This window comes from Aedes aegypti, chromosome 1 (genome assembly GCF_002204515.2).
Source record: "Aedes aegypti strain LVP_AGWG chromosome 1, AaegL5.0 Primary Assembly, whole genome shotgun sequence".
Classification (NCBI taxonomy): Eukaryota; Metazoa; Arthropoda; class Insecta; order Diptera; family Culicidae; genus Aedes; species Aedes aegypti.
Genome location: NC_035107.1, coordinates 14,931,923 through 14,957,311, shown reverse-complemented (window position 1 = coordinate 14,957,311; position 25,389 = coordinate 14,931,923). Strand labels below are relative to the sequence as shown.

The following is a 25,389-nucleotide window of genomic DNA, read 5'->3' as shown; positions in this document are numbered from 1 at the left end:
TATCCGGGTTTCCGAGGAACTGGTTGGTAGTCAATTATTAAAAATCAAACTTCGTGATATTGAAAGTCATTACATTCTATGGGTGAGCTGCAAAGCCTGGGACCTATTTGGCCATTTTGGAACCGATTTCCAGGATTCCGAGAATCCGGTTTGTGGTCAATCTTCAAATAGTGACTAAATACTATAATGCGACACATCAAACTTCATGATTTTTTAAATAGTGCAGAACTCATATGGTCATTTTGGAACCGTTATCTGGGTTTCTGGGGAATTATTTGCGGGATCAAAAGATGAGTTAATACTGTCATACGATACACCAAACATTAAAATTTTTAAAGATAGTATATTTCATAAATAAGTTGCAATGTCTGGGACCTATGTGGCTACTTTGGAACCGATATCCTGGTTTCCGAGGAACCGTCTCGAAGGTGAGTAAATATTATCTGGCCACTTAATGGATGTCGTGTATATTTTTTTAAATTTCCATAACTCACTCTTGAGAATTTAAAACGCAGGTTCCATAAGAAAGTTTCTATTTTAAGCATCATATAGCTGTTTTTTTAACACCAACGCGGTAAAGCTTCCAGTGCACGATTTGCCCTTTGAAAGGAAGCACCACACTATACAACAGACTAGCATGCAACGCCCAGTAGCACAGTTGAAATACATTTCTGACGGAAAGTTTTCCGGACTAAAGCAGGAACCAAAGGGGTCAGCTAAGGGGTGTGGACCCCTTAACTCGATGCGGCTAAATGCTTGGTAACACTAACCGCACGGCCACGAAGCCCTCAAATTGTTTCACTTCAGTATTAAGAAAGATACTGCATACTGTAGCAATACTGCAAAATTTAAAACTCGTAAAATATGCTATTCAACAGTTTTTAGTCGAAAACATGCAAAACCCTCAATTGAATTAATTTTAGGAAATTAATTAGGAGAGTTCAGCTGATCATGACATTGTTCGGAATAACTACAGCCGCTCATCACAGCTCCCCACATCTCGATGTTCTACATCTCGATATCTCTCCCTATGTCGATGATTTCTTCGGTCCCTTCATTTTGCAAACATTTTCACTCTGCATATCTCGATATCCTCCTTATCTCGATATCTACCTATCTTGATGTGAATTTAAGGCTAAGTAGCCCGTCATTCGTTTTGGCAAAAATGATGACTTTTCAGCTTGCATTTCAAAGTGATAAAACTCAGTCTTGATAGTTTATATTGACTTAAAAAAGTATCAGTGTACGCGCTAACAAGCATAAAGTAAGCCGATACTTTTTCATCTGTGTCAGTCCAAAACCAACTGATTTTCTTTGAGTCGAAATCGTGAGATGAATTAGCAACAATCATCAATGATCCGTACAAATTTAAATGACGGCCTACTTCGCCTTAATTCCAGATTTTCTGTCCATATGCCGATATGCCCATTATCAAAAATACGAAATGACGTCTGTTTGTTTATTATTTTCCTGGTAACGGAGTGATTTTCAATCTAGTGTTCATTTACACAAATGTTCTTTGTTTCGATCTCTCCTTCGACCTTCCTTCGATATCGAGATGTGGAGAGTAGACTGTATCACAGTTTTATAAAGATGTCTTTCAAAAATTCCTCCAGAAATACTTATAGAGAAATCTTCTCTTGTGAAGCAATATCTTGAAAAATTCTTTACACTGAAAATATTCTACAAGGTCGATCAATGTGTTTCACACGAGCATTTTCTCTAATTGTAAAACACATCAATCGATGGTGTAAAACCAGTCGCTATCGGCAATCCGAATTCAAATGTAAAACACATTACAGCTCGGACTCGATTATCCGGAATTTTAGACTCGATTATCCGGAATTTATTTTTTGATGTTTTTGTTTTTCAATTTTTAAGCATAAATCTGAGATAATTTGGTATTGCAATATACAATATGAATGGTTTTGCAGTTTAGAACGTATTTAACACTTCAGTCGTCGCGCTGATGTATTTTGTACAACACTACTGAGAACACTCGCCTCTCACGCCGAGGACCTGGGATCGAATCCCATCCCCGACATAGTTACTTATGACGTAAAAAGTTATAGTGACGACTTCCTTCGGAAGGGAAGTAAAGCCGTTGGTCCCGAGATGAACTAGCCCAGGGCTAAAAATCTCGTTAATAAAGTCAAACCAACCAACCAACAACACTACTGAAAAAACCTCGCCTTTCGTTCACAACAATAGCGTGGTGGTTCTGACGGTGGCAAACAGCGCGACGACTGAAAGGTTAAGAAAAGGGGGGTTGTTTTTTTGTGTATGCTGGTCAAATTTTTTTTCTTGTAGAGACTCCTACCACCGCTCTTTTTGGCTACACTACCACATCATAAAAATAAAATAACGAGAAAAGATAATATTTAAGTTCTTTTATCAAAGATAACATTTTTTTCTTAGTGATTCGATTATCCGGAGTGAAAAAAAATCGATACTCCGGATAATCGAGCCCGACCTGTAGCGATTGCTTGATTTTCTGATACCAGGCACCCATTACGGGCGCACGGTTTCCCAAAAAATAACATTTTAATAAACATGTCATGCGTCACATGTAAGTCCTTGTAATGTAAAGCAAACTAGTTTTACTAGTGATTGATATCGCAATTACAAAACACGTTGAAATTGTATGTAAGAGCCTTTGCTATCGAACAAAAGTCAAACCTTAACAGAATTACAAGTTTTACATGTTATTTCAACTTGCCATTTGTCACGACAGATCCACGTTGAAAAGAATATGGATCGAACGTGTGGGTTATTTTCAGTGTAGAGATAATTCAGAATTCTATAGAAATGTTTTTAGAAATTTCCATGATTTATTTAAGGTATTTCTTTAGAATATCTGCAAAAAATCTGTGTACAAATTTCATTAGATTGCAAGATGTCATATTTGAAAAACTACATAAAAAATTAGAGATATTTTTTGTTATTTCTGAAAAGATTCCTAAAGCTATTCTGATTAGCTGATGAATTTTTAAACCAATTTGTGTTGCAATTTCAAGAGTTAGCTCAAAGTATTCTTTCGTATTTTTTCAGTATTTCTCCTGTAATTTTAATCATTTTAGGTGATTTAAGTGATCCTGGATACAATTTCAACGGCAAGATCTTCAACTTTCATAGAAAAAAACTTTAAATGAACAGCCTACTTGATGGCAAGACAAGGTTTGCCAGGACCTGAGAGAGACTCGCGAAGAGGAAAAATATCAACGTCATATGCAGCCCAGATGCCGCTGTCACGAAACGTCAAATGCAGCTTGTCGTGTTTATGGCTGAATAAGTGAAAAGTATTGTATTAAATTTAAGGTATTATCAAAACCTGAGTCAGCGGAGCAGTTTATCTAAAGATGCTGATAAATGTAAACACAGAACTAGTTATTTATAATGCCTGCTACGTTTTCTGGCATGAAATTTCACTCGAAATGCCGTTTATACTTCGGTGTGATGCAAACGCAATAGTTTTTTGCTGAGATGGTCATGTGATAGCTTGAACGGTTTGCGCAAGTTTGATGTCAACACTGAGTGGAATAAGAAAAAAACTCAGCAATCGCAGAAAAAGAAGACCATCTCCGCGAGTCTCGTCTCAGGCCGGGACCATTAGTTTTAAATAATTATGAGCAATCAATGGATGTAAAACTAGCACCCAGTTAAACTTATATCAGTCTCAGAATAATCATATGAACTTCGACAGCTTCAAAATCGTTGCAGTGATTTGATCTGTCGTATGAAAGTATTAACACGGCTTCGAAAACTGTTCCAAGAACTGGTTCTTTGGAAATCACATTATGATTCCTAAGTGACCGAATGAGTTCTACACTGTGCAAATCACCCATATGACGCAAAAGTTGTTGGTATATTATTTTGTTTGATATGCCGCTTGATAGCATATATTCCTTGAAAATCAAATGGGTCAATACAGTGCAGTTCAGCCATGAAATACAATAATTTGCAGAATCTTGAAGTTTGATGTATGGCAGTATTTACTTACCTTCGAAGACTCATCTAAACATATTACTCCGGAACCAGTTCCACAGAATCACAATATATTAATAATAACAATATGCCGCATGACATTGTTTACTGATTTTCAATGATTGACCCCGGAACCGGTTCCTCTGAAACCCGGATACTGGTTCTAAAGTGGCCAAATGGGTTCCGAACTGTGCAGCTCAGTCATAAAATGCAATCATTTGAAAAATCATGAAGTTTGATGTGTCGCATGACAGTTTTCACTGATTTTTAATAATTGACCCCGGAACCGGTTCCAAAGTGGCCAAATGGGTACTGAACTGTGCATCTCAGTCATAGAATGCAATCATATGAAAAATCATGAAGTTTGATGTGTCGCATGACAGTTTTCACTGATTTTTAATAATTGACCCCGGAACCGGTTCCTCGGAACCAGGAACCCGTTTCAAAGTGGCCAAATGGGTTCTGAACTGTGCAGCTCAGCCATAGAATGCAATTATTTGAAAAATCATGAAGTTTGATGTGTCGCATGATAGTATTTACTCGCTTCCAAAAATGGCCCCGGAACCGGTTCCCCGGAACATCCGGAAATTGTGATCCGCGGCATGCAATGACCATGATGGCTTTGTAGACATCCGTCCTCATCGTTATAGAGCTAATCATTGTAAAAAATCAGCTGATTTCATATTGCAAATCCACTTTTTCGAAAGTGGCCATTTCGAAACACCCATTTTGATTCCGGAATAACTCCGGAACCAGGTGACCAATCCTAAAATTCTGTCCAAGCCCTCAAACTAGAAGGATATGCGCTTCTTGTGTCAAAATTTGGTTTAAAAATAAAAAAAAAAAAAACAAAAAAGTTCCAGCCCAAAACGTGTTTTTTCCAACGCTCGTTTAGGGGGGTTGGTAATGGAAGGGTTAATTGCCAGAAATTAGCACTAGCAGCACATTAGCCGTATACTCGAAAATCAGGTGAAGGTTAGGGCAAACCGACCAGAAAGTGGGTACCAAAACGCGAAGTACCAAAACGATGTGAGGAAGAGCCGAAATGTATGCAGGATGACAGCCATGTCAGTCCTCTGGCTATACCACCCGAAACTATTTAGAAGAATGAGTTGATTCAGCAGAAAATTATTTCGATTACGCATCATTTTAAAGTTCGGCCGGTGAAAAATTGAATCGATTGATGGTGCTATGCCACTCGGAAAACAATGTGAAGAAAGTTACTTGTGATGTGAAATCAAATGCCTATAAATGTTTTATGGAAACGGAGTTATATAAAATCTTGAAGTGGTTCTCTGTGCTACACATGGAGAGAGCTTTGAGGAAGGTGTTCCGAAATGGCTGAAGAAGCGTCCCTGTGAGAATTTTCTTCTCGACTACCACGTTTGGATATGGCGTGGTGAAGCGTTAATATTTTTTTGTGTCTCCGCGCGCAGGACTGTTTTGTTGCATTTTGAATTTAATAGGGATTTCAAAAGACTTCGTTGCGGTTGTACTAGTACTGTTCAATCCTCCGAATGTGTGTTGCTTGCTTATAAGAGTGGGTGAGCAAAAAAATCAGAATCAGTAATGATCAATAAATAGTGCGGATCGTGACTGTAGCGTTTGATCTCTCGAGTTTTAACTTATTCCTGCGGGGATGAGCATATAAGCGGTTTCCAAAAAGCAGCATTGGAAAGTGTGAAATTATTTCAGATATCCAATTGATATCTGGGTGCTTTCATGCAGGGCTTGCGGTGATGAAAACGACCTCAGAATGTGTGTGTATGAACAGCCATTCTTGAAATAAGTCGTTGGGATTGCAGTAGAGCTATCAGCTTCCATCTCCAGGGCTAAAGTTGTCTGCATCTATATAGACATCTAAGTGTCTCGATAAATAGGTGCACACAAATTTTTCCATAAAAGCACTGCCGGTCAGTGGGCGGTGGTGGATTGTAAACACACACAAACACACACATAAATCCGAGCGATTTCATCGAATTGTTCAGATTGGCCACCTTTCGGGACTTCAGGACCCGGTTCCGCATATACCATAAAGGACCGAATTGTTCAGGGGATGTGCTTCGGTAACTTGAGGTGCAGAGAATGTTTATGCCAAAATATCCAAATACAAAATTACCATGGAAACTTACTTTTCGGATGTTCTGGGTTTCCGGGACCGGGTATGAATGCGGACATGATTTGAGAAAATGTCTATCCATAGTCCACGTGAATACCTAGTCAACCATTTATAAAAGGTTCAGTTTGCTTGTTTGGTTACAAAACTACAGATTGTCGAAGTAAGGGTCTCTAAAGGGACTTTTTTTTCAGAAGTGGCAGGTTCCCGGTATCCACTGTGGCCAACTTCGGATCTCCTGAAGGGTTTCTGAAACTAAACATGTGTGCCTTTCATTTGAGTTCAACAGAACTGAAATCGATCATCACACTGATTTTTGCGAGCTGTTTGAATTTTCGGGTCGAAAAAGACCCTAAGTCACAATTTGTAACTTTTTGTTAGGGACTAAGGAAGGTTAAGTTATGTTTCTAAATAGATATCAAATAATTCTTATGTTTTGACAGTGATTTCAATATGAATCAATCGTTTTTTAAATGGAAATGGATATATTTCGAACAAAATTAAATGAATTACATAACGTAAATAAATCGTTGCATACCTCTAGGCGCTTAAGCGCAACATGAAAATATCTGATTTTGATTGCAAAATTGGCCCCAAATTGGTGAAAATGGATTTCACAAAGAAGTCTAATACATAATTCAATTTGTATAACAAGGCTATCAAGAATAGGAGACGAAGTTGTTAAAACTTCAACGAATGGTGATCGTAGAACCAACTGTTCATGAACGTTCTAAAGTTACTACAGTGAAACTTCCATGAGTCGATATTGAAGGGACCATCGACTCATGGAAATATCGAGTCATAGAACAGCAATCCTTTGGAAAGCTGCTTCTAGGGGCCATCATAGTAACCATGAAATTTTGATTTTAGTATGGTTCCATGAGTCTATATCGAGTCATGGAACATCGACTCATGGAGGTGTCACTATAGAATATCATCAATTTTCAATTATCAACTGAATAGCCTAAGATCCACTCGAGTCTCGAGTCCAATGAAAAATTCTCTGACATGAAGCGTCATACTTATACTATTTATTTTTTGTATTCGTTTTGCTTAACTGATCAACACAAATTTTGTTGAATATTTTTTTAGTAAGTTGTGAAACCTGTACTATCAAAGTTACCCGCATAATCAAAAATACTTCGATTTACGGTACATTGTTCAGGTTGATTGAGTGATTTTCATTCCTTCTTTTGTAACAAATCGATATTAATTCCTAATCTCAATGTCTCCTATGATCTCTGTCCAATCTCTCTATATTAGTGTGAGGTGTTAGGTCGTACAGCTACATGGCAAGACAGATGTAGACAAGATGTAGAAGTTTGAGTAAATAGTCGTGAAGTAATCTCTGCTATTGAGAATAACTTTTCACTGTGGATCATTTGATAACAATTTGTCTATTTTCAGAACCTCGGACCAGGCATTATCAAAATGTTATTAGTCCTTGCCTTCCAACGACTTCTCAAGGAAGTTGTTGATCACAACAAGCAGATGCAATTGTCGACTAATGTTGAATCATCCAAAACAAACCTGCGACAAAAGGTCGAAAGGACAAAAGATCAAATAACAACATAAAACATGAACAAAAAATTGAAAATATTAAAAAAAAAAAGGAAAACATTCCCACCAAGCTAATTACTTTCGACCTTTTTTCCATAAACCATGTAAAACACAAAGATTCCAGTAGGCAAATTCCGGCGCGTACCTTTTTTCTTTAGTTCTTTAGTAATGAAACAAAATTTCTTTTCTTCGAAGAAATTGTTCGCCGGAATTCGCCTACAGATTTAGACAATATTGTACAATATTTTTCTTTACGATTTTTAATCAGTGACTTGTAAAATGAGCAACCATTGAATTACCCTACCACAACATTGTGCGTTCACCTGTCTCCAAAATTAGTAAGCATACAGCGGGCCAGCTCATATCCACGAATAATCTCGGTCCGCAATTACCCCACCGCTGGAGTACACGTAACATTATTGGCCGCGTCCGAGCACGAGGTTCGTTTGCGCCAACGAATAACAAGAGCAAAATAATAACGCAAACCAGTTTCGGTTGCAATAAAGCGCAACTTTGACCATCGTGCTGCTCCAGTTCGCACCCTGACAACGTGAGACGAAGGAAAGAGACGCAGTGAAAGTGAATGTTGTACCACCTCCTCCACCGAGACTTTAACAGCAGGGCTGGTAGCAGGTCTCTTCTTAGAGACTTGGGCAATATTTTAATGCAAGTAATCGCATAGCTTATGATATCGCTCTAAAAGTTATTGGTAACCGAGTGTGTAGATTGTTGTTTTTCAGCAAATGAATGGAAATATCTTTTCTTCATCGTAGCATTGTTAAATAACGTGTAAATCCATTCGTTTGCTCAGTAGCAACGAGCACTTGGTTACCAATGGCTTTTAGGTCGAGATCATAAATTAATCGATGTAATCTTTTTTTTTAAGAAAGGTCTCTATTTTAATCAAAGTGGTTTCATCGATATCGCAAGTAAATCGTAAAGCTATTACTTGGAGTTGAAGGTATCGTTTGGTAGTTTTTTCAGTTATTGATTCTTAAAAAAATTCTAAAGGATACGATGTTTCATAAGAGATCATTGTACGAATTTTCTTCTGCTAGATTTCATCAGATTTTTTCAAGGGTCTTTGTTAGAGATTACTGTAGGACAGAGTCGAATCGTAACCTCACTTTTTACCTGTCTTACGAATTCAAAAAAGGCTAATTCGACAAATTTAGTTAGAAACCAAAAAGTAAATCATTGAAATCGTTCTTCTAACAAATCTCTACTCATTAGATGCAAATTTGTAGCTGAAATTCAAGAGTTTCTTTTCGTTGAACAGGTAGATTTGATGTCAGTGAATCGCCACTGCCAAAAGAACTTCTTTAAAAAAATCGCCCGATTTTTTTTCTTGATTTTTACTTACGAAAAAAATCTTGAAGAATTCCTAAGTAAAAGTCTACTTGATGATTCGAGAATTTTCTGACAGAACCTAGAAATCTATGATTGAAGTATCCTTAGAAAACTGATTGAAATCTTAGAGAAATCCTAAACAATTTTTTTTAGAAAATCCTTGAAATTTCATAAATTATACAGGAGGAATTTATGGATAAATCCCAGGAATAAAACATGCAAAACTCACAATGCACTTTCTCAAAGAAACTGAGGAAATTCTTGAAAGAATTGTTGGAGCGATTCATGGAAAAGTCGTAAGAGAAATTACTGTTCAAATTCTTAAAGAAGTTCTGAATGAAGATCTAGATGGAACTCCTAGAAAAATCGACGGATGATTCACTGAATAAATTCGTAGAAAAATTCAAGAAACCTGTAAAATAATTTCTGGAGATATTCTTAGAGGAATTCCCGGTTAGATAATGGAAGAATTATTGAATACATTCTTGGAGATGTAAGGACTTTCTTGAAAAATTTTCTGAAGACATCCTTAATGAAATATTGGATTTCATTGATTGTACGACTGTTTGTGTGAACTTACTTCTGGAAGGATTTCGCGTAAGCGTCTCTGTTTACGGGTCCGCCATTCGTCTTTGGCCTTTCAGACAGGTTTATGATTCAATAAAAATAGTCATACAATCTTGATCAACATGTATTGTTAGAACAGGCCATTGCAGGTTATGGCAGCTTATATCATATCATCATACCATATCCTTAAAACAATATTGGTTGATTTTTTAAAGGTATCTTAATCGAAAATTTCGGAGGAATTCCTATAAATAAATTCACGAGATTCACTGACAAAATTTCTGAAGAAACTTGAATCTGGACAATTGCCTCAATTTATTTCTGGTGAAATTCCCGACAAATTGCCTAAAGACTTAGAAGAGCAATTTTCGCTGAAACCAGGCCGCCATCGGCACCCATCGTTAGAATTCCAATTTTATGTCACTGATCGCTAGTTTTCGATAAAACTTAAGGGTGGTCCTTTCTGTTTTTCTCAAATTGGTGGACCCCTCGTACGCCAGCTAGCTGAACAGTTTGAATTTTAATGCTACCGTTACACTTATTCTTCTTCTTGTTCTTCTTTTTCCTGATGTTACGTCCCTACTGGAACAGAGCCAGCCCCTCAGCTTAACGAGCTTTGAAAACAAATTATCAAATATGATTTTTTAAAGCTTATTTGCTACCTGAATGATTCTTCTGCATATCTTTGAGTTGAAAATAGCATTATTTCTTTCATTTATTTGGTCTAAAACCATTGATAGAAATGAACAATCAGTTGAACAGCTGAGATAAGATAAGAAAAATAGAATCTGATTGTTTTTTCTTTTAACGGAGGCCTCATAATTTAACATGATGAGCACTGAGATGGTAAAAAATCATTCAACTGCTAAAAACCAAGATGGCGTCGAAATCCAAGATGGCCGCCAGATTTTACAACTTCGAAATAATACACCTGCGTTTCGGCATTACGTCCACATTAGAACAAAACCTGCTTCTCATCTTTCGATCTCGCTATATTTCACATGCATGTTGAGCGGTACTTAAAACGATACTTTATGGCTCAGAAAATCAAGGATGTTGTTTTTGCTTCAAAATTTAAGATTTCCAATCTGAATTAATGCACTTTTGTCAATGTTTTACGTTAAAACTACAGATATTACCACAAGACTTACTAATGTCTCGACGCGCAATCTACAAACTTCATTCAATGAACAACAATGCATATGGTAAAAAAAAATATTTGTTCAGGGCTGGTAGCAGTCAGACAGTAAAATAATAGTGACTTTAGTGACCAAAATGATAAAAATAGTGACCAAATAGTGACCAAAAAGTGACTTGAAAACTACATATAATAGTCATGAAAATACGTTCTATGTGGGTATCAACCAATCTACATTTTGGGAGAATTTAGAGTGTAGAGAACTGCACTGCCCATGTTCGCATAGTCGACGTAAGTGCCAAAATGATCAAAATTCATATTTTCGATGCTATGCATTCTTTGCCTAATAACATGAGAATATTCACACGGTTTGTCTAGTGTTTTTTCGGATAGTTTAGGCATAAACCAGTCCGCTATGATCATGTTTGAAACTTACTGTTTGGTCGCATAAAATACCATGCGAATATGGGAAATGCAGTAGTTAGGGTGTCCATTCAAAATCAGTTTTTCAAATTCCCGAATGTCAAAAAAAAAAAAAAAAAAATAAAAAAAACTTGATATTTTAGTTTTTTTTATACAAAATAGTCAAAATCGGAAGACTTGAGATTATGAATTGAATTAAAACTGCAAAAACTGCAAAGTTTAATAACAAACCTTCTAAGACTGTCTTCGAAATTATGCGTTAGCCATAGACCATGATTGATTCCTGGAAAAATTTTGGTCTGGTGAAACTTATGTTGGATCTATTTAACAGAAACGGTATCTTTGAAACCATTTTATTTTTCTCCTTTGAAGCTGGCTAAATTTTTGACATAAATCTAAAATTGCATCTTACAAGTAATCTATCAAAAATATGGCTAAGTAATCTAACAAAAATCTGACCAAGATTACCTAAATGACCTCACATTTTATTTACGTTAAAAGATTCCATGAATTTATGAACAATTTTACATGAAATTTGTTGGGAATGAATGGAAAAATACACTTTAAATCTGCAGAAATCAATGCAAAATCTCGTCAGGGGCCTCATGAGAACTTTGCCATAGATCAAGGAATAACTAATAGGTAATCCAGACAAGGCTTCATCAAAAATCAGTATCATCTCAGGAATCCGCCAATCGTACTTCTGAATTAATCTGTCCAAGATTTCAGTGAATCTCCCAAGAAATTTGTCAAATATGCATTTAGTTCAGGTTTTCATAAATGGCAATATCATCAACCATAATAACTTACTACAACTTATTTTGGTGGTTTGTAGGTTTAGTGCTTGGAGATGTTCGTTCCAAATTATTTTCCCGGTGACCATCTCAAATTTCCGGTTTTCCCGTCTTTTTCCCCGGTCCAGTAGTCACCCTGGAATTATTGAAAACTAATCGTATCACTTAGTCACGACTCGTACGTTTTATCTGTTTTACGCCCCGTTTTGTATAGAAATAGTTGACCTAAGATGAAGTGATTCCTATCAATTTTAGTACTCGCTTTTGAAGTCATGGACGAGTTTTTAACAAACTCTTTGATTTTTTGTTTGTTATTAAAATTCGTCTCTGGCTTATCTCCGGAAGGAATTTTGATGAGGATCTTTCAAATAATAGGTTAAAGATTGCTTATACAGTCACATATTATTGCAGAAAGTCCACTAGTAATTTATTCAGCAGATCTCTCAGATAGGGCCAAAGTATTCGCCAAAATTTATTAAAATATTATGACTACAAAATTCAGCCCAAATGTTTTGCCAGCATATTCTCCAAAACCTTTCCCAGAGTTTTTTTTTAATATTTTCAAATCATACTTATTTGTCTTTATAATAATACATATCTATTTCTTGCTGTTTGTGTTTGAAAAGCCTTAAATTTCAATACCGTTAGATCATAAAAATAGTGACTTTAGTGACCAATTTTCTGAAAAAAGTGACTTTAGTGGAAATAGTGACTTTTTAGTGACCGAAAAAAGTGATCAAATAACTAAAAAGTGACTTGCTACCAGCCCTGTTTGTTTAATACAATCAATGTTTTTAGACGGTTTTCATTTATTGAATTTATTTATTCATTAATACTGAATTCAAAGTGCGTCAAAGAATTATTCTGTTGTCAGAAATCGCATTATAAAAGAAAATTCCTATTTAATAACCTGGATTTATGACCAATAAAGCTGCCCGCATAGAAAAATACATTTTGGTTTACATTGCAAACAATACATTTACTCTTACTGGTATGGTTAATGCATCGCAAATTGTTGCTTTTATGTTGAACAATATGAAATTGAAAGCTGTTTACTGTAATGAACAGTTTGACTAATCTATATCAAATAATGGTAATATATCAAACTCAAGAAATTGTAAAATGTTATAAAGATAAAGGATTATGATAAATATTCCAATGTAACATTACCTTTTGTGAAATTGTTGCAATTCCTATTACGAAACATACACACACACACGCATGAATTGTACTATATAACATTGTACGTTCAACAGTTTGACAAACTGTTCAACACATTGGTATTAGTGAGCGATCTAGTGCTAGCGGCAGCTTATTCATTTTCATACCGTTGTACTGACAGCTGCATTTTGTCTTGTTTTTTTCAACCGAAAGTGGCGAAAAAATCAACTAGAAATCTGTTAAAAAGTGAAATAATCCTTTAATTGAGTAGCGGACCATTACAAGTGTGGTTCGCAGTTAGCTAGTTAGCTGGAAAACAAGGTGAAAGTGAAAAATATCCATGGGAGAATGGAAACATTTTTCACCGACGTCCTAGGCAGCAGCCACCGGAAGAAAAACATTGAGGAACAATTCCACCTTGCGATCTTTAGATACTAAGATCATATGTAATTGTTTGGTAAGTATCATTATCAATTAGTGTTCCTAGTTATACAACAATAAGTTTTTGATTTACTTATCTATCTTCGGTGTTTTCAGAATTAATACCTTCGATGGCGTCGATACTGCAAAGTTCCAGCACGGTGAAGTTCCAGGAAGCCCAAAATAAATTTATATCTGACACTTAAGTGCAAAAAAGTGACAAGAGAGTGCATGTTATTCACGAAATATATTAAAAAATGTAAAATTTTGACACGTACGTGTTTTGATCTATTTCAAAGTAAGAAGAAATACATTTTTTCCATACGGTAAACACATAAGTGAACAATTCCCTAAACGGTTTAAGTACTATAACGCACCGTAAACCAACAATTACTCATACGCTAAAAATGTAATTCAATGTTATAGTTCAACTGTTTTAAAAGTGTATCCCTTACTGTGGATAAGGCAAAATGTGGATAGTAAGTCCATCATTTGGCAAATTGTTTATGAAAAATTTTGTTCGGAGAAATTGGCGATTTTAAATGGTGACATAACTTAACCGCCTATTACCCATATTGTGATTTGACCAATCACAATTTCGCAGATTGTTAAAACCGTTTCCCGTACAGTTGGTTTATTGTTTTTTTTCGATGTTTTACGAAATTGTTTAGAAATTGTCTTGAATGGTTTTGAACAATATGAGAAACAGTACCGGTATGGTTGATATTTATTCGGGTGAGTATCTGGCTCGGTTCCAGTAGGGACGTAACGTCAGGAAAATTAATAATAAAAAGAAGAAGAGTATACGTAACCTTTTTTTATTGATAACCTCTAATTTTAACATGCTGAGTGCTATCAAGGTGAAAAATTCATTCTTCTAACTAAAATCAGGATGGCGTCAAATCCAAGATGGTCACCAGATTTTTCCACTCAAAATAATATTCTTATTCTTCACTCGACTCGAATAAAACACCAAAGTTTGAAAACTTGTTTCTTTGTAGTACAAAAAAAGATTTTTGTATTGATTGCACTCGCAATATACGTCAAAATCGTAGAACATGATTTAGAAAATCGTTCATTTGATGGGGTAAATACCATTGCTCACCTAGTTTCTGTAGCCTATCTTACGCAATTTTTCCTCAGCTTTCTGATGGTGATCTCAGAATTCAAAACTAGCAATGCGCTAATGGTGAAAAAACGATTTTTTTAACAAAATTCAAGATTTTTTTTCGAGTTTAAATGAAAGCTATATCTTTTCTCTATACGATGCCACTAAGTTTACTATGTGTTCCAAGCGAAATATGAGACATATCCCGTGAACAAACACCCAAGATTTATCGAAAAATGGGCTTTTTCGCAAACTGTTCAGCTAGCTGGCGTACGAGGGTCCACCACCTTTTAATAAGTGTCTGGTTGAATTGTTGAGAAATCTTGTAAAAATCCTCTTTTTTGATTGCTGCTCTTGGACTCCTTTTTTTTTCAAAAATGTGTTTTCTAAAATTTTTAATATTTAGACACTTAAGCGCTACTAGATCTGTTTTTGTAGATCTTTACTGAAATTATACCTCCATAAGGAAATAAAAACAACACACAAACTCATAAATACCTTTTTCTGGACTGTTTATCGCTCTTCAGCGACTTCCTTCTCTCTGGATTGAAGAACTAGTTTTAACTTAGAGAGAATAAGTTTGTACATAAATACAAGAACTAGCGTGTTTAGAACGTTTTTCTAAATTTCTTCATCATAATTTATATATAAACCAACTTCGTCTTTGGAAGGTAAGGAAGATAAGGGATTTTCATTTTTTTTTTGTCGTAATGTCACGAGAAATTCCCATAAAATGTCTTTGAAATATGTTTAGACAAATGTCTAATCAGATTCCATGTGGAATCAAATTTTTATTTTCTGATTCATGCTAGGCTTATTTTTTTTTTGTTATTCGTTTTGTCGTACTGATTGTTTTTTAGATAACTTGCGTCACGATTCTAAAGGGCCAATGATCAAATTGAAAATTAATCGGGTTTTTATACCATTCGATAGCATCTCTCAACACCCTCAACCTATGCGAGCATTGTCAACATTACCAAATACTTCATTTGCCCCCCCCCTGCATAAAACGGCATTCGATCGAATCTCTTTCCATCAAGAGGGCCTAAAATCGGAAAATTTTGCAAACTGTCATTGGTTTTAGCATGGCGAGAGGCCAATGACCCTCTTATGCTCATTCGTTGAAAACCAAAAGGGCCTAGTCTTGGGCTAATGCACGCAAACAAAATTCAAGTTGGTCTATAAACAAAGACCAATGCCTGGTTGAAAATCGAAAATGGGCTATTAACGTGATTAAAATTGATTATTAACGTGTAGTAACAGTAAATCGTCACTCAAATTTTAATACTGAGAAAAAGGAATTGAAAAGTGGTCCCTTTGAATTGTTAAGCGAGATAAGAGGTCTCAAAAGTCCGTATTTTCAAGCCAGTCAGTCGCAACCACCCCTGTAATCACCGCGCCGAAGGTGTGCAATGTTTGCAATCGAACGGATTAGGCCACTTTGATTGGGTGATTAGGTCACTTGGATTTCTCAGAAGGCACTCACCCGTGTGCGCGTACGACACTGGAACCTTCCAGATGGAGATATGCGAGGTGACCGAGGCCATAAACTTGCCCAGCGCCAACGGCACGATGAACTTGAAGTAATACCGCCACGAGATGTCCACGTACTTGCGAACGCCCCACAGGTTGAAGAACGGCCCACTGTAGACGGTGATGCTGGTCAGCTGGACCATGGTGACCGTCATCGGATACGGGAACTCGCTCAGGATCATCTTGCCGATGACATTATTGCTGCTGGACACCACATACCACAGAATGCAGAGGAATGTGATGGTCATCATCTGTCGAGTGGCGGTCTTATCCACGGCCATGATGGATGATCGCAGCAGGCGTTGTCCTTGCAGAATACAACGAATGGCACTCTCAACGGGCAATCAAAGGTTGCTGCGATTGGTTCCCTGCTCTAGCGGGCACTCCTCGATTCCGTCTCGAAGGGAACTCAACCCCTTCGCTCGGATGGCGACGGAAAGGGCACCTGCTTTCCGTCCCGGGGCAGACAAATTACGCTGTTACGTCGACAAAACTTTGCTTCACTCGTCACTTTTGGACACGCACCCAAACCAAACAAACACTAGTCGCGGCGACGTTTCTCGCTGGCCAAAACGAACGAATTTCCCATCACGGAATCCTTTCTCATCGCGTCAACCATTAACGTTTTACATTTCTCGGACACGACGCAGGACAAAGGTGGCGACCATGGCGAAACGACAAAGACGACGACGACGACGACGTTCTTGGCTCGGATCCTCGCGAACGATTACCCACACGAAAAGGTGGACCGTCGTGGCTGAGGAAGGGTGCACAGAGAAGGCACCACTTCCCAAAGTATATAGAACCACATGCATATGGCTTGCATGCTTCATCGGAATGGTTCCTCTGTAGTGGTACCAGCTGGATTTGACAGCTTGCTGACGGTGTCACGTCAGCTGACGTTTCGTTCGAATCCGAAGCGCACTCGCACATGTGCGCACTTCCCCAGCTGCTTCGAAGATTGGTTCTTTCGAAGACGATTCAAAATGACCGTTTCAATCGTTTGTGCAATATAAGCATCACATGTAGAATTTATTGTTAACTAGTGGTCCCAGCAAAATTCGTCTTACCATCAAGTAGGCTGTTGTAAAACGTCATGTAATCCCACATACAAAATAACACATTAGTCTTTTTCTGTTTTCCCGGTTATTCCGGATACTTTACCAAACTGTTTCATCGCACTATCACGACGCATCCCTTGTCAAGTGCAACTGTGAAAAACTTTCGTCAATTCGTTCATCCGTTCTCAAGCCATTTCGTGACATGCAAACACCAGTTCATTTTTATTTATATAGATAGATATAAGAAGAAGATAGATAGATAGCTAGGTCAAACCTTCAGGGACTCTTACGCGATTCTCCCACAGGCTCTTCATAAATTTCTTCTTAGATTCCTCGAGAAAATGTTCGAATTCTTCGAATTCGAGATTTGTCTGGAATATGCCTTCTGATACATGATGAACACTTCCCTAGCTATTTCGAAGATTCTTTCGAAGATAATTCAAAATCAACGCGTTTTCACCGTTTGTGCAATAAAACCATCACATGTAGAATTTATTGTTCAATCAATTAGCCCGAGTACTACAACTATGTGGGAAAAAGTCATTTTACGTGTACAACAATGTTCTTAAATCGAATTTTTGGCAACGGAACGGAACCCAAACACCAAGCCTTACAAAATGCCTAAATCTAGCGATCCTTCTGGATGACGCGCATGACTTGATCCTCGCGGACCAAAATCCGGCCTTTTTGCACAACCAGAATCAAGCTGACCAAATTGACGGCGTAGGTCGAAACGCACACGATGCACAGGTCTTCCAGCACGAAGTACAGCAGATAGGCCAGGTAGATGGACATCAGATTGGACAGACCGATCAGATAGGTGGTGAGCCGGGTCAGGCGGATGCTGTTGCTGAAGGACAGTCCCGCCACCAGGAAGTAGTAGAAAATGCCGAAAAAGCCGTTCGGGATGTTTAGGGGGGAGTCCTCGCCTAGAAGGGGTCCCACCAGGCCGAAACCGCGACCGTACCTGGAATGGAAGAAAAAGGAAAATGATCCACTTCAATTCTTTATGGGTTTGGTTTATACTAGAGTGCCTGTAAACAAGAGTGACGTCATGTTCCAGTTTTGACAGGTCTCCTGCTCAATTGGAACGCGGATTTGTATGGAAATGACAGTTCGCCGCTGTTCCAATTTTGACATTGACGCCACTCTTATCTAGATCGACTCTGGGTTATACTCGGTAAGTAGGCCTTGACCAGGCAACGGTGTTTTTCTTCGCTTGTCATTTTTTCTCCAATTTCAGATTCGAGATTTTCCAAGGATTTCAATTTGGGACGTTGATGTTGGATACGTTTTTTCCTGTTTTCAACTTACTTTCAAGAGTTGGTGTTCAGAAACCGGGATTCAAAAATTTCAAGACTTTGTTCATTTGTGGAATTATTCATCGGAGGGCCGTCTTTAAAAATCTAAGTATCGTTTGTATTTGTTTTGTTCCTTACGTTATTTCTTATTCTATTCTGTTCATTACTGTTTACATTTAGTTTATATTATGGAAACGGACGGGGGAAGGAGATTCGAATGATAATTCTCATTCTAAAGAGTCTCCTCCTTCAAAAACTTTTCGGATAAAAATTTATCCTTCTACTTTCTCGGGTCCATTTGTTGTTTACTTTCGTAAAAAAGAAAGACCCATTAATGTTTTATTGATTTCTTCAGAGGTTTATAAAATATATAAATCTGTGAAAGAAATCAAAAAAAATTCTTAAGATAAATTAAGAGTTGTTTTTGGATCTAGAGAGGATGCCAATGCCCTCTTAGAATCTAAACTGTTTGTTAATTCATATCGTGTATATGCTCCATGTGATTCTTGTGAATTTAATGGAGTTGTATACGATGAAGATTTAAATTGTGATGACATTAAAAATCATGGTTTACGTATTTTCAGAAACAAATCCATTGCACCAGTTCAGATTTGGGAATGTAATCGATTATCCAAATTATTTTTCAATGGTAGTGAATCTAAATATGTTTATTCAAATTGCATAAACATTATATTTTCTGGTTCTGTGTTACCAGATTATGTAATGATTGATAATGTAATTTTTCATGTCAGGCTTTACTATCCAAAGATAATGCACTGTGAGCGTTGTCTCCTATTTGGTCATACTGCTAGTTTTTGTTCAAACAAATTAAAATGTTCTAAATGCGGAGATGGGCATTGTAAGGAAAATTCTGGTGTTTGCATTCATTGTAGAAAAAAACATATTGCTTTTGAACAATGTCCAGTTTTTATTGAAAACCAATCCAAATTAAATCAAAAAATTAAAAACAAAAATCTCTTATCATATGCAGATATTATGAAATCATCAGACAATATTAATTCTCCAAATACTTATGAAATTTTACCAGATAATGATGATAATGATTTTGGGAAACAACAGAATTTCACTTACAATCCTCCCATTAAAAGAAAAAGAGCACATAATAATTCATCAAAACTAATTCATTAAGTTTTGAACCTCAACCATCATCTTCTTATAACACAAATTTCCCTGTACTTAAAAACTGTAATCAGCAAAAATGTATTCCTGGTTAAAAAAAAAATACTTCTTTGATGAACAATTTAAACAAACCGATAAGATCAATGATGATGAAAATTCTGACAATTCAATTTTGAAAATATTAGAAGAATTAGTTGATTTTTTGGAACTTAGTGAATTCTGGAAAAACATAATTAAAATGATTCTACCTTTCTTGGCTTCTATTTTAAATAAACTGAATGCAGTTGGACCCAGCATTTCATCTCTTTTTTCATTGTAATGGCTTCGAAGGATTCGAAAATTTTGAAAATATTACAGTGGAATTGTCGCAGCATAATTAACAAAATTGACAGACTTAAAGTATTGATAACAAACTTCAATATTGATATATTTTGTTTAAATGAAACTTGGTTGGAAAGAACCAAATTTTTCAGAATTCCACAATTCAAAATCATACGTAAAGATAGAACAGTTTCATATGGAGGTGTTTTAATTGGTATTCGAGACAATATTGAATTTAAATATTTAGATTTATCGGTGGAATCCCAAATTGAATATGTAGCTGTTTCAATTACAAAAAATGGTTTTACTTTTTGTATAATTTGTTTCTATATTCCTCCTAATGCTTCTTTTTCAGTATCCCAAATTAAAAACATTTTGAATTTGATTCCTTCCCCTTTCTATATTTTGGGAGATTTTAATGCTCATAATATAGCATGGGGTAGTCACAAATCTGATGGTAGAGGTTCTTTGATAATGGATTTGATTGATGAATTAAACTTGAATATTTTGAATGATGGATCTTTCACTAGAATTGCAGTTCCTCCTAGTAATCCTTCATGTATTGACTTATCCCTTTGTTCAAATAGTTTATCCTTGATGTCTTCTTGAAAAACTATTAATGATCCAAATAATAGTGATCATTTACCTATTTTGATTAAATGCCAAAATACTAGATGTGACCAATTTACACAAGAAACTTTTGTATTTGATCTATGTAAAAATGTAAACTGGACTAAATTTGATTCGGATTTGATGTCAATTTAAATTATAAGGAGTGATACTTCTCTTTCTGCAATTGAAAAATATAATCTTTTTTCAAAATTGTTGTTTGAATGCTTACATAAATCTCAGTAAAAGAAGGTTATTACAGGAAACTTAAAGAAAATTCGGCCTTCTTTCTGGTGGGATGATGAATGTTCAAATGCTTTGAAAAAAAAAAATCTGTTGCATTTAAATTATTTCGTAGATCAGGTTCAAGAGAAGATTATTTTTTGTATTGTAAAGCTGAAGCTCCATTTACAAGAATATCCAAATTTGAGAAAAGAAACTTTTGGAGACATTTTGTTGAAAGTCTTGATAAGGAAACTTCTTTAGCTAAATTATGGTCTATGGCAAGAAATTTGAGAAATTATGATTCTTCAGATCCGAATGTTTTGGAATACTCTGAAGCTTGGATTGAATAATTTGCATTTAAAATATGTCCTGATTTTGTTCCTACACTTGTTAATTTTAAAAATCAAACTGTTAATTATTTTCCTGAGCTTTGTGTTCCTTTTTCTTTAGAGGAATTACATTTGGCTTTATCACTCACTAAAAATACTGCCCCAGGTATTGATAATATTAAATTCATAGTTTTTAAAAATTACCAGAGGATTGTAAGGAATTTTTACTTTCAATATATAATTTATTCCTTTCTCAAAATATTATTCCTTTTGAATGGCGTTTCGTTAAAGTAGTAAGGGGCGGTCCATTAATTACGTAAGGGTTTTTAGGGGGGAGGGGGGTTCTGAGATTTCTTACGCGCCATACAATTTTTTTTAATTGTCATACAAAAAATCTTACTATGGGGGGAGGGGGGGTTGAAAAACCCCGAAAAATGTCTTACGTAATAAATGGACAGCCCCTAAGTATTCTTAAACCTGGTAAAGACCCTTCATTAGCTGATAGTCGAAGACCTATCAGTTTATTATCATGTTTACGTAAACTTATGGAACGTATGCTTTTAAATCGGTTAGAATTATGGGCAGAGAAAAATAATATTTTTTCATTTTCCCAATATGGATTCAGAAAAAGTCGAGGTACTCGTGATTGTACCGCTCTTTTAGCTTCTCAAATACAACTTTCATTCAATAAAAAACAAGATGTAGTTTCTACTTTTCTTGATGTTTCTGGTGCATACGATTCTGTTTTGATTGATTTGCTTTTCAAGAAAATGAACAATTTAAAAATTCCAAATTTAATTTCAAATTTCTTGTATAACTTATTTTCTTTGAAGATAATGCATTTTTTCCATAATGGGTCATCTAAAATTATTCGTCATAGTTGTTTTGGGTTACCTCAAGGTTCAAGTTTGAGTCCATTTTTGTATAATTTATTCACATCAGATATGTTGAATATTATTCCTAATGGATGTTTTTTTAATACAGTTTGCTGATGATAATGTTTTATCTATTAGTGGTAAAAATAGAGACATTATCAAACATTTCATGCAATCTGCGTTAGACAATATTGATACCTGGGCATTTGATAATGGTTTTACATTTTCAGTTCAAAAAACTAAATTTATGATTTTTTCAAGAAAGCATTCAACAATTAGTATTAGTTTATATCTAAATGGATATGAAATTGAACAAGTTTTTGATTATAAATACCTTGGTATATGGTTTGATTCTAAATTGAATTGGGCAAGTCATATTTCATATATTCAAAAAGTTTGTTCGAAAAGAATAAACTTCCTTCGATCAATTGCTGGTACTTGGTGGGGTGCTCATCCGTCTGATTTAATAACGCTTTACAAAACTACTATTCGCTCTGTGATGGAATATGGATGTTTTACATTTGGTAATGCTGTTCAAACTCATTTTTCAAAACATGAAAAATTGCAATTTCGTTGTTTAAGAATTTGTTTGAAGCTTCTGAATTCAACTCATACTCAATCTATTGAATATTAAAGTATTGGCTGGAATTGAACCTCTCAAAATTCGATTTCAAAAATTAAATTGTAAATTTCTGTTGCAATGTGTTTCATACAAACATCCGATTATTGATAATTTAAAATCGTTATATGAAATCAACCCGTCAAGTAAAATATTAAGCTCCTTTATATATTGTTTAAATGAGAATTTAACGCCAATTTCTTCCCCTGGATTCCAAAATTACAATATTAATATTCATACTTTTCGAACCCTTATTGATTTATCTTTATATGAAGAATTGAAACAAATTCCAAAAATTGAACATCCGCGTTTTGCAAATTATTTATTTAAACGTAAACGTATCAGTCGTGATCAATTTTATTTCACTGATGGATCTTTAATTCAGAATGTTGCCGGATTTGGAGTATTTAATAATTTTTTGGCTCACTTTTTTAAATTACAAAATCCTTGTTCTATATTCATAGCTGAGATAACTGATTTATATTTTGCATGTAACTTGATTAGACTTTTACTCCAAACTTATTTATAATATGTTCTGATAGTTTGAGTTCTCTTCATGCTTTGAATTCCATAAATTCCCATGGTTTAAAAACATATCTGTAAATAGAAATTTTATTTGCACTTTTTCACGAATAATTGCGAATCATTACATATGTAACAGTTATTTATATCGCGTTGATATAAATGATTCAAATTTATGCGATTGTGGGGAATTTTATGAAGATATTGATCATATTGTGTTTGTATGCACCAAATTTATGATACCTAGAAATAAATTCATAAAAAATTTGAAAATCTTATACCAAACTCCTCCTACATCTGTCCGTGATATACTTGGAAGTAAATTTTATCCCATTTTGAAACTATTATATAATTATCTAAATGAGATATGATATCTTGTTTGATGTGTATCTGCCTTAATTTTCTTTGTTTTTTTTTTCAGGATTGAAATATGAAACACCTATCAAGAGAGATTATTTCCCTTTTTTCTGATTGAACGTTTTAGAAGATCAAGAATCTGGCTCTACTTATCTCGTTTATTTGGTAGGCTCAGGCGCCGTAGGGCATAACAGAGCCGAAATCTTTTCTTTTTTACATTATTTACATTTTGAAATTTAAACTTATTTTAAAAAACTATGTTAGTTTGCGGAAGTTTTAAGGTTAGTTAATACATTTGTAACAGGGAAGGAAAGGATTTATCGGGATTTCTTAAGCTACTTAAGAATCTGGCTCTGTTATGGTTGCCTTTAGTTTATAAGATATTTATTAAAACTTTTTAAAAAGATGAAGAGGTTTTGTGCCTTTTTGAGAAGATCTAATTTAGTGATCACTCAAAGGGGTTTTTCCCTCTTTCAAAATTTTAGTTAAAATAAATAAATAAATAAATAATTCTTTATGGGAAATTTAAATATAATTATTATTTTCGTACGGGTTTGAATAAATTAGACTAAATATTTTCAGTAGGTGCTTTTTGCTTCTATTTTCTCGAGTACTGGAATTGATTCAAATATTTGAATACTTATCAATTACCCCGGAGTTTATCCAGTACAGTTTTCAGAGCAGTTCACCAACAGTTTCATTTGAAATTATTTCACTACTTTCTCTTCTCTCAAGTTTTGTAGAAGCTTGCTTTTCAGATTTCTCGAGAAAAATATTCGGGAATTCATTTAGTAATTTCTCCGAGGATTCCAAGAAATCCGTGAGCACTCCAACGATACTGCCTCCACTAATTTGCACATGAATTGTTCGGATTCTTTCCCCAGGGACCATTCTAGGATTCCTTCTAAATATTTCCCACTAATTCTTCCACCATTTTTTCCAGTTGTTATACTAGGAGTTCTTCCAAAGAACTCCAAAATATTTTCTTCTAAGGATATATGCAAATGTTTATTCCAGAGCTTTTGAAGAAATTCGTTCCGGGAATGTTTTCAAGAAACCCTACTAGAAATCTTACGCCGTTATTTCCAGTTATTCTTCCAGGCATTGTTCCCAAAACGAGTTTCGAGAATTATCCTAGAAAATCTGTTAAGAATTCTTCCTAATTCTTGAATAAAATCTTCACGGATTCTTTTAAGTTCCTTTGAGGTTCCACACAAGTTAATAATATAGAAATTATTCCAGTGATTGCTTCGAACATACTTGCAAAAATTTCTTCAGCGGTGCAAGTCGAACGTTTTTCAAGCAGTTCCTTCCGAAAATCGTTCAACCGATTTTCTTCCAATTATCTTAGCAATTTATCTAATCCGAACCAGAGAAAGCAAGATTTCAAAATTGAAATAAAATGTATGATTGCTACACACAATTACACAATTAGGGCTTGTTTTTGGTGTAGGAAGCCTCTACACACTTATTTCAGAATGCCGAATCTCGTTGAACCGAGATTTTTTAACCGAGATTCGCACAACAGAGTAGTCGGCAAACACATTACACGAGATCTCATGAAATATAAGTCGAGTATCAGTAAATCGTATTCGGGCAACTTGTTAGCCAAATCTCAGTTAAATTTGAGGTTAGCACAGCCGAGCTCGTGTGTGTAGGACTGTTTTAAAAATTCAGAAGTTTTTTCGAAGATACTTGTAGGATTTCTTTGGAATTTACAAATGTTCAATCAGGATTTTTAGTGTTTTTTTTTTTCAAAAAGTTCTCAAATCACTAAAGAATTTCCTTAGACTTTTAACAATTTTCAGAAATTTACTTAATACTTTTTACAATTTTCAGAAATGTTTCATAGAATTCATAGAGAATTTGCTGAATG

The 25,389-nt window shown here is 35.3% G+C and overlaps 2 protein-coding genes and 1 long non-coding RNA gene across 3 annotated transcripts in view; 1 reads left to right on the top strand and 2 right to left on the bottom strand.

Annotated features, from left to right (window-relative positions):
* Positions 1 to 16,910, bottom strand: part of LOC110674749 (solute carrier family 35 member E1 homolog) — a 42,016-nt gene extending 25,106 nt beyond the window's left edge. Inside the window, exon 1 of the mRNA XM_021839003.1 lies at positions 16,108 to 16,910. Within this exon, the coding sequence (XP_021694695.1) occupies positions 16,108 to 16,435 (328 nt within the window). The 5' untranslated portion in view covers positions 16,436 to 16,910. The remainder of the gene's footprint in view (positions 1 to 16,107) is intronic.
* Positions 13,160 to 13,781, top strand: LOC110674750. The gene is made up of 2 exons (XR_002499159.1): positions 13,160 to 13,550; positions 13,631 to 13,781. It is a non-coding gene; the product is annotated as an uncharacterized LOC110674750 (long non-coding RNA).
* Positions 16,911 to 17,668: 758 nt separating the features above from the next.
* Positions 17,669 to 25,389, bottom strand: part of LOC5574649 (vitamin K epoxide reductase complex subunit 1) — a 31,284-nt gene continuing 23,563 nt past the window's right edge. Inside the window, exon 2 of the mRNA XM_001661522.2 lies at positions 17,669 to 18,182. Within this exon, the coding sequence (XP_001661572.1) occupies positions 17,843 to 18,182 (340 nt within the window). The 3' untranslated portion in view covers positions 17,669 to 17,842. The remainder of the gene's footprint in view (positions 18,183 to 25,389) is intronic.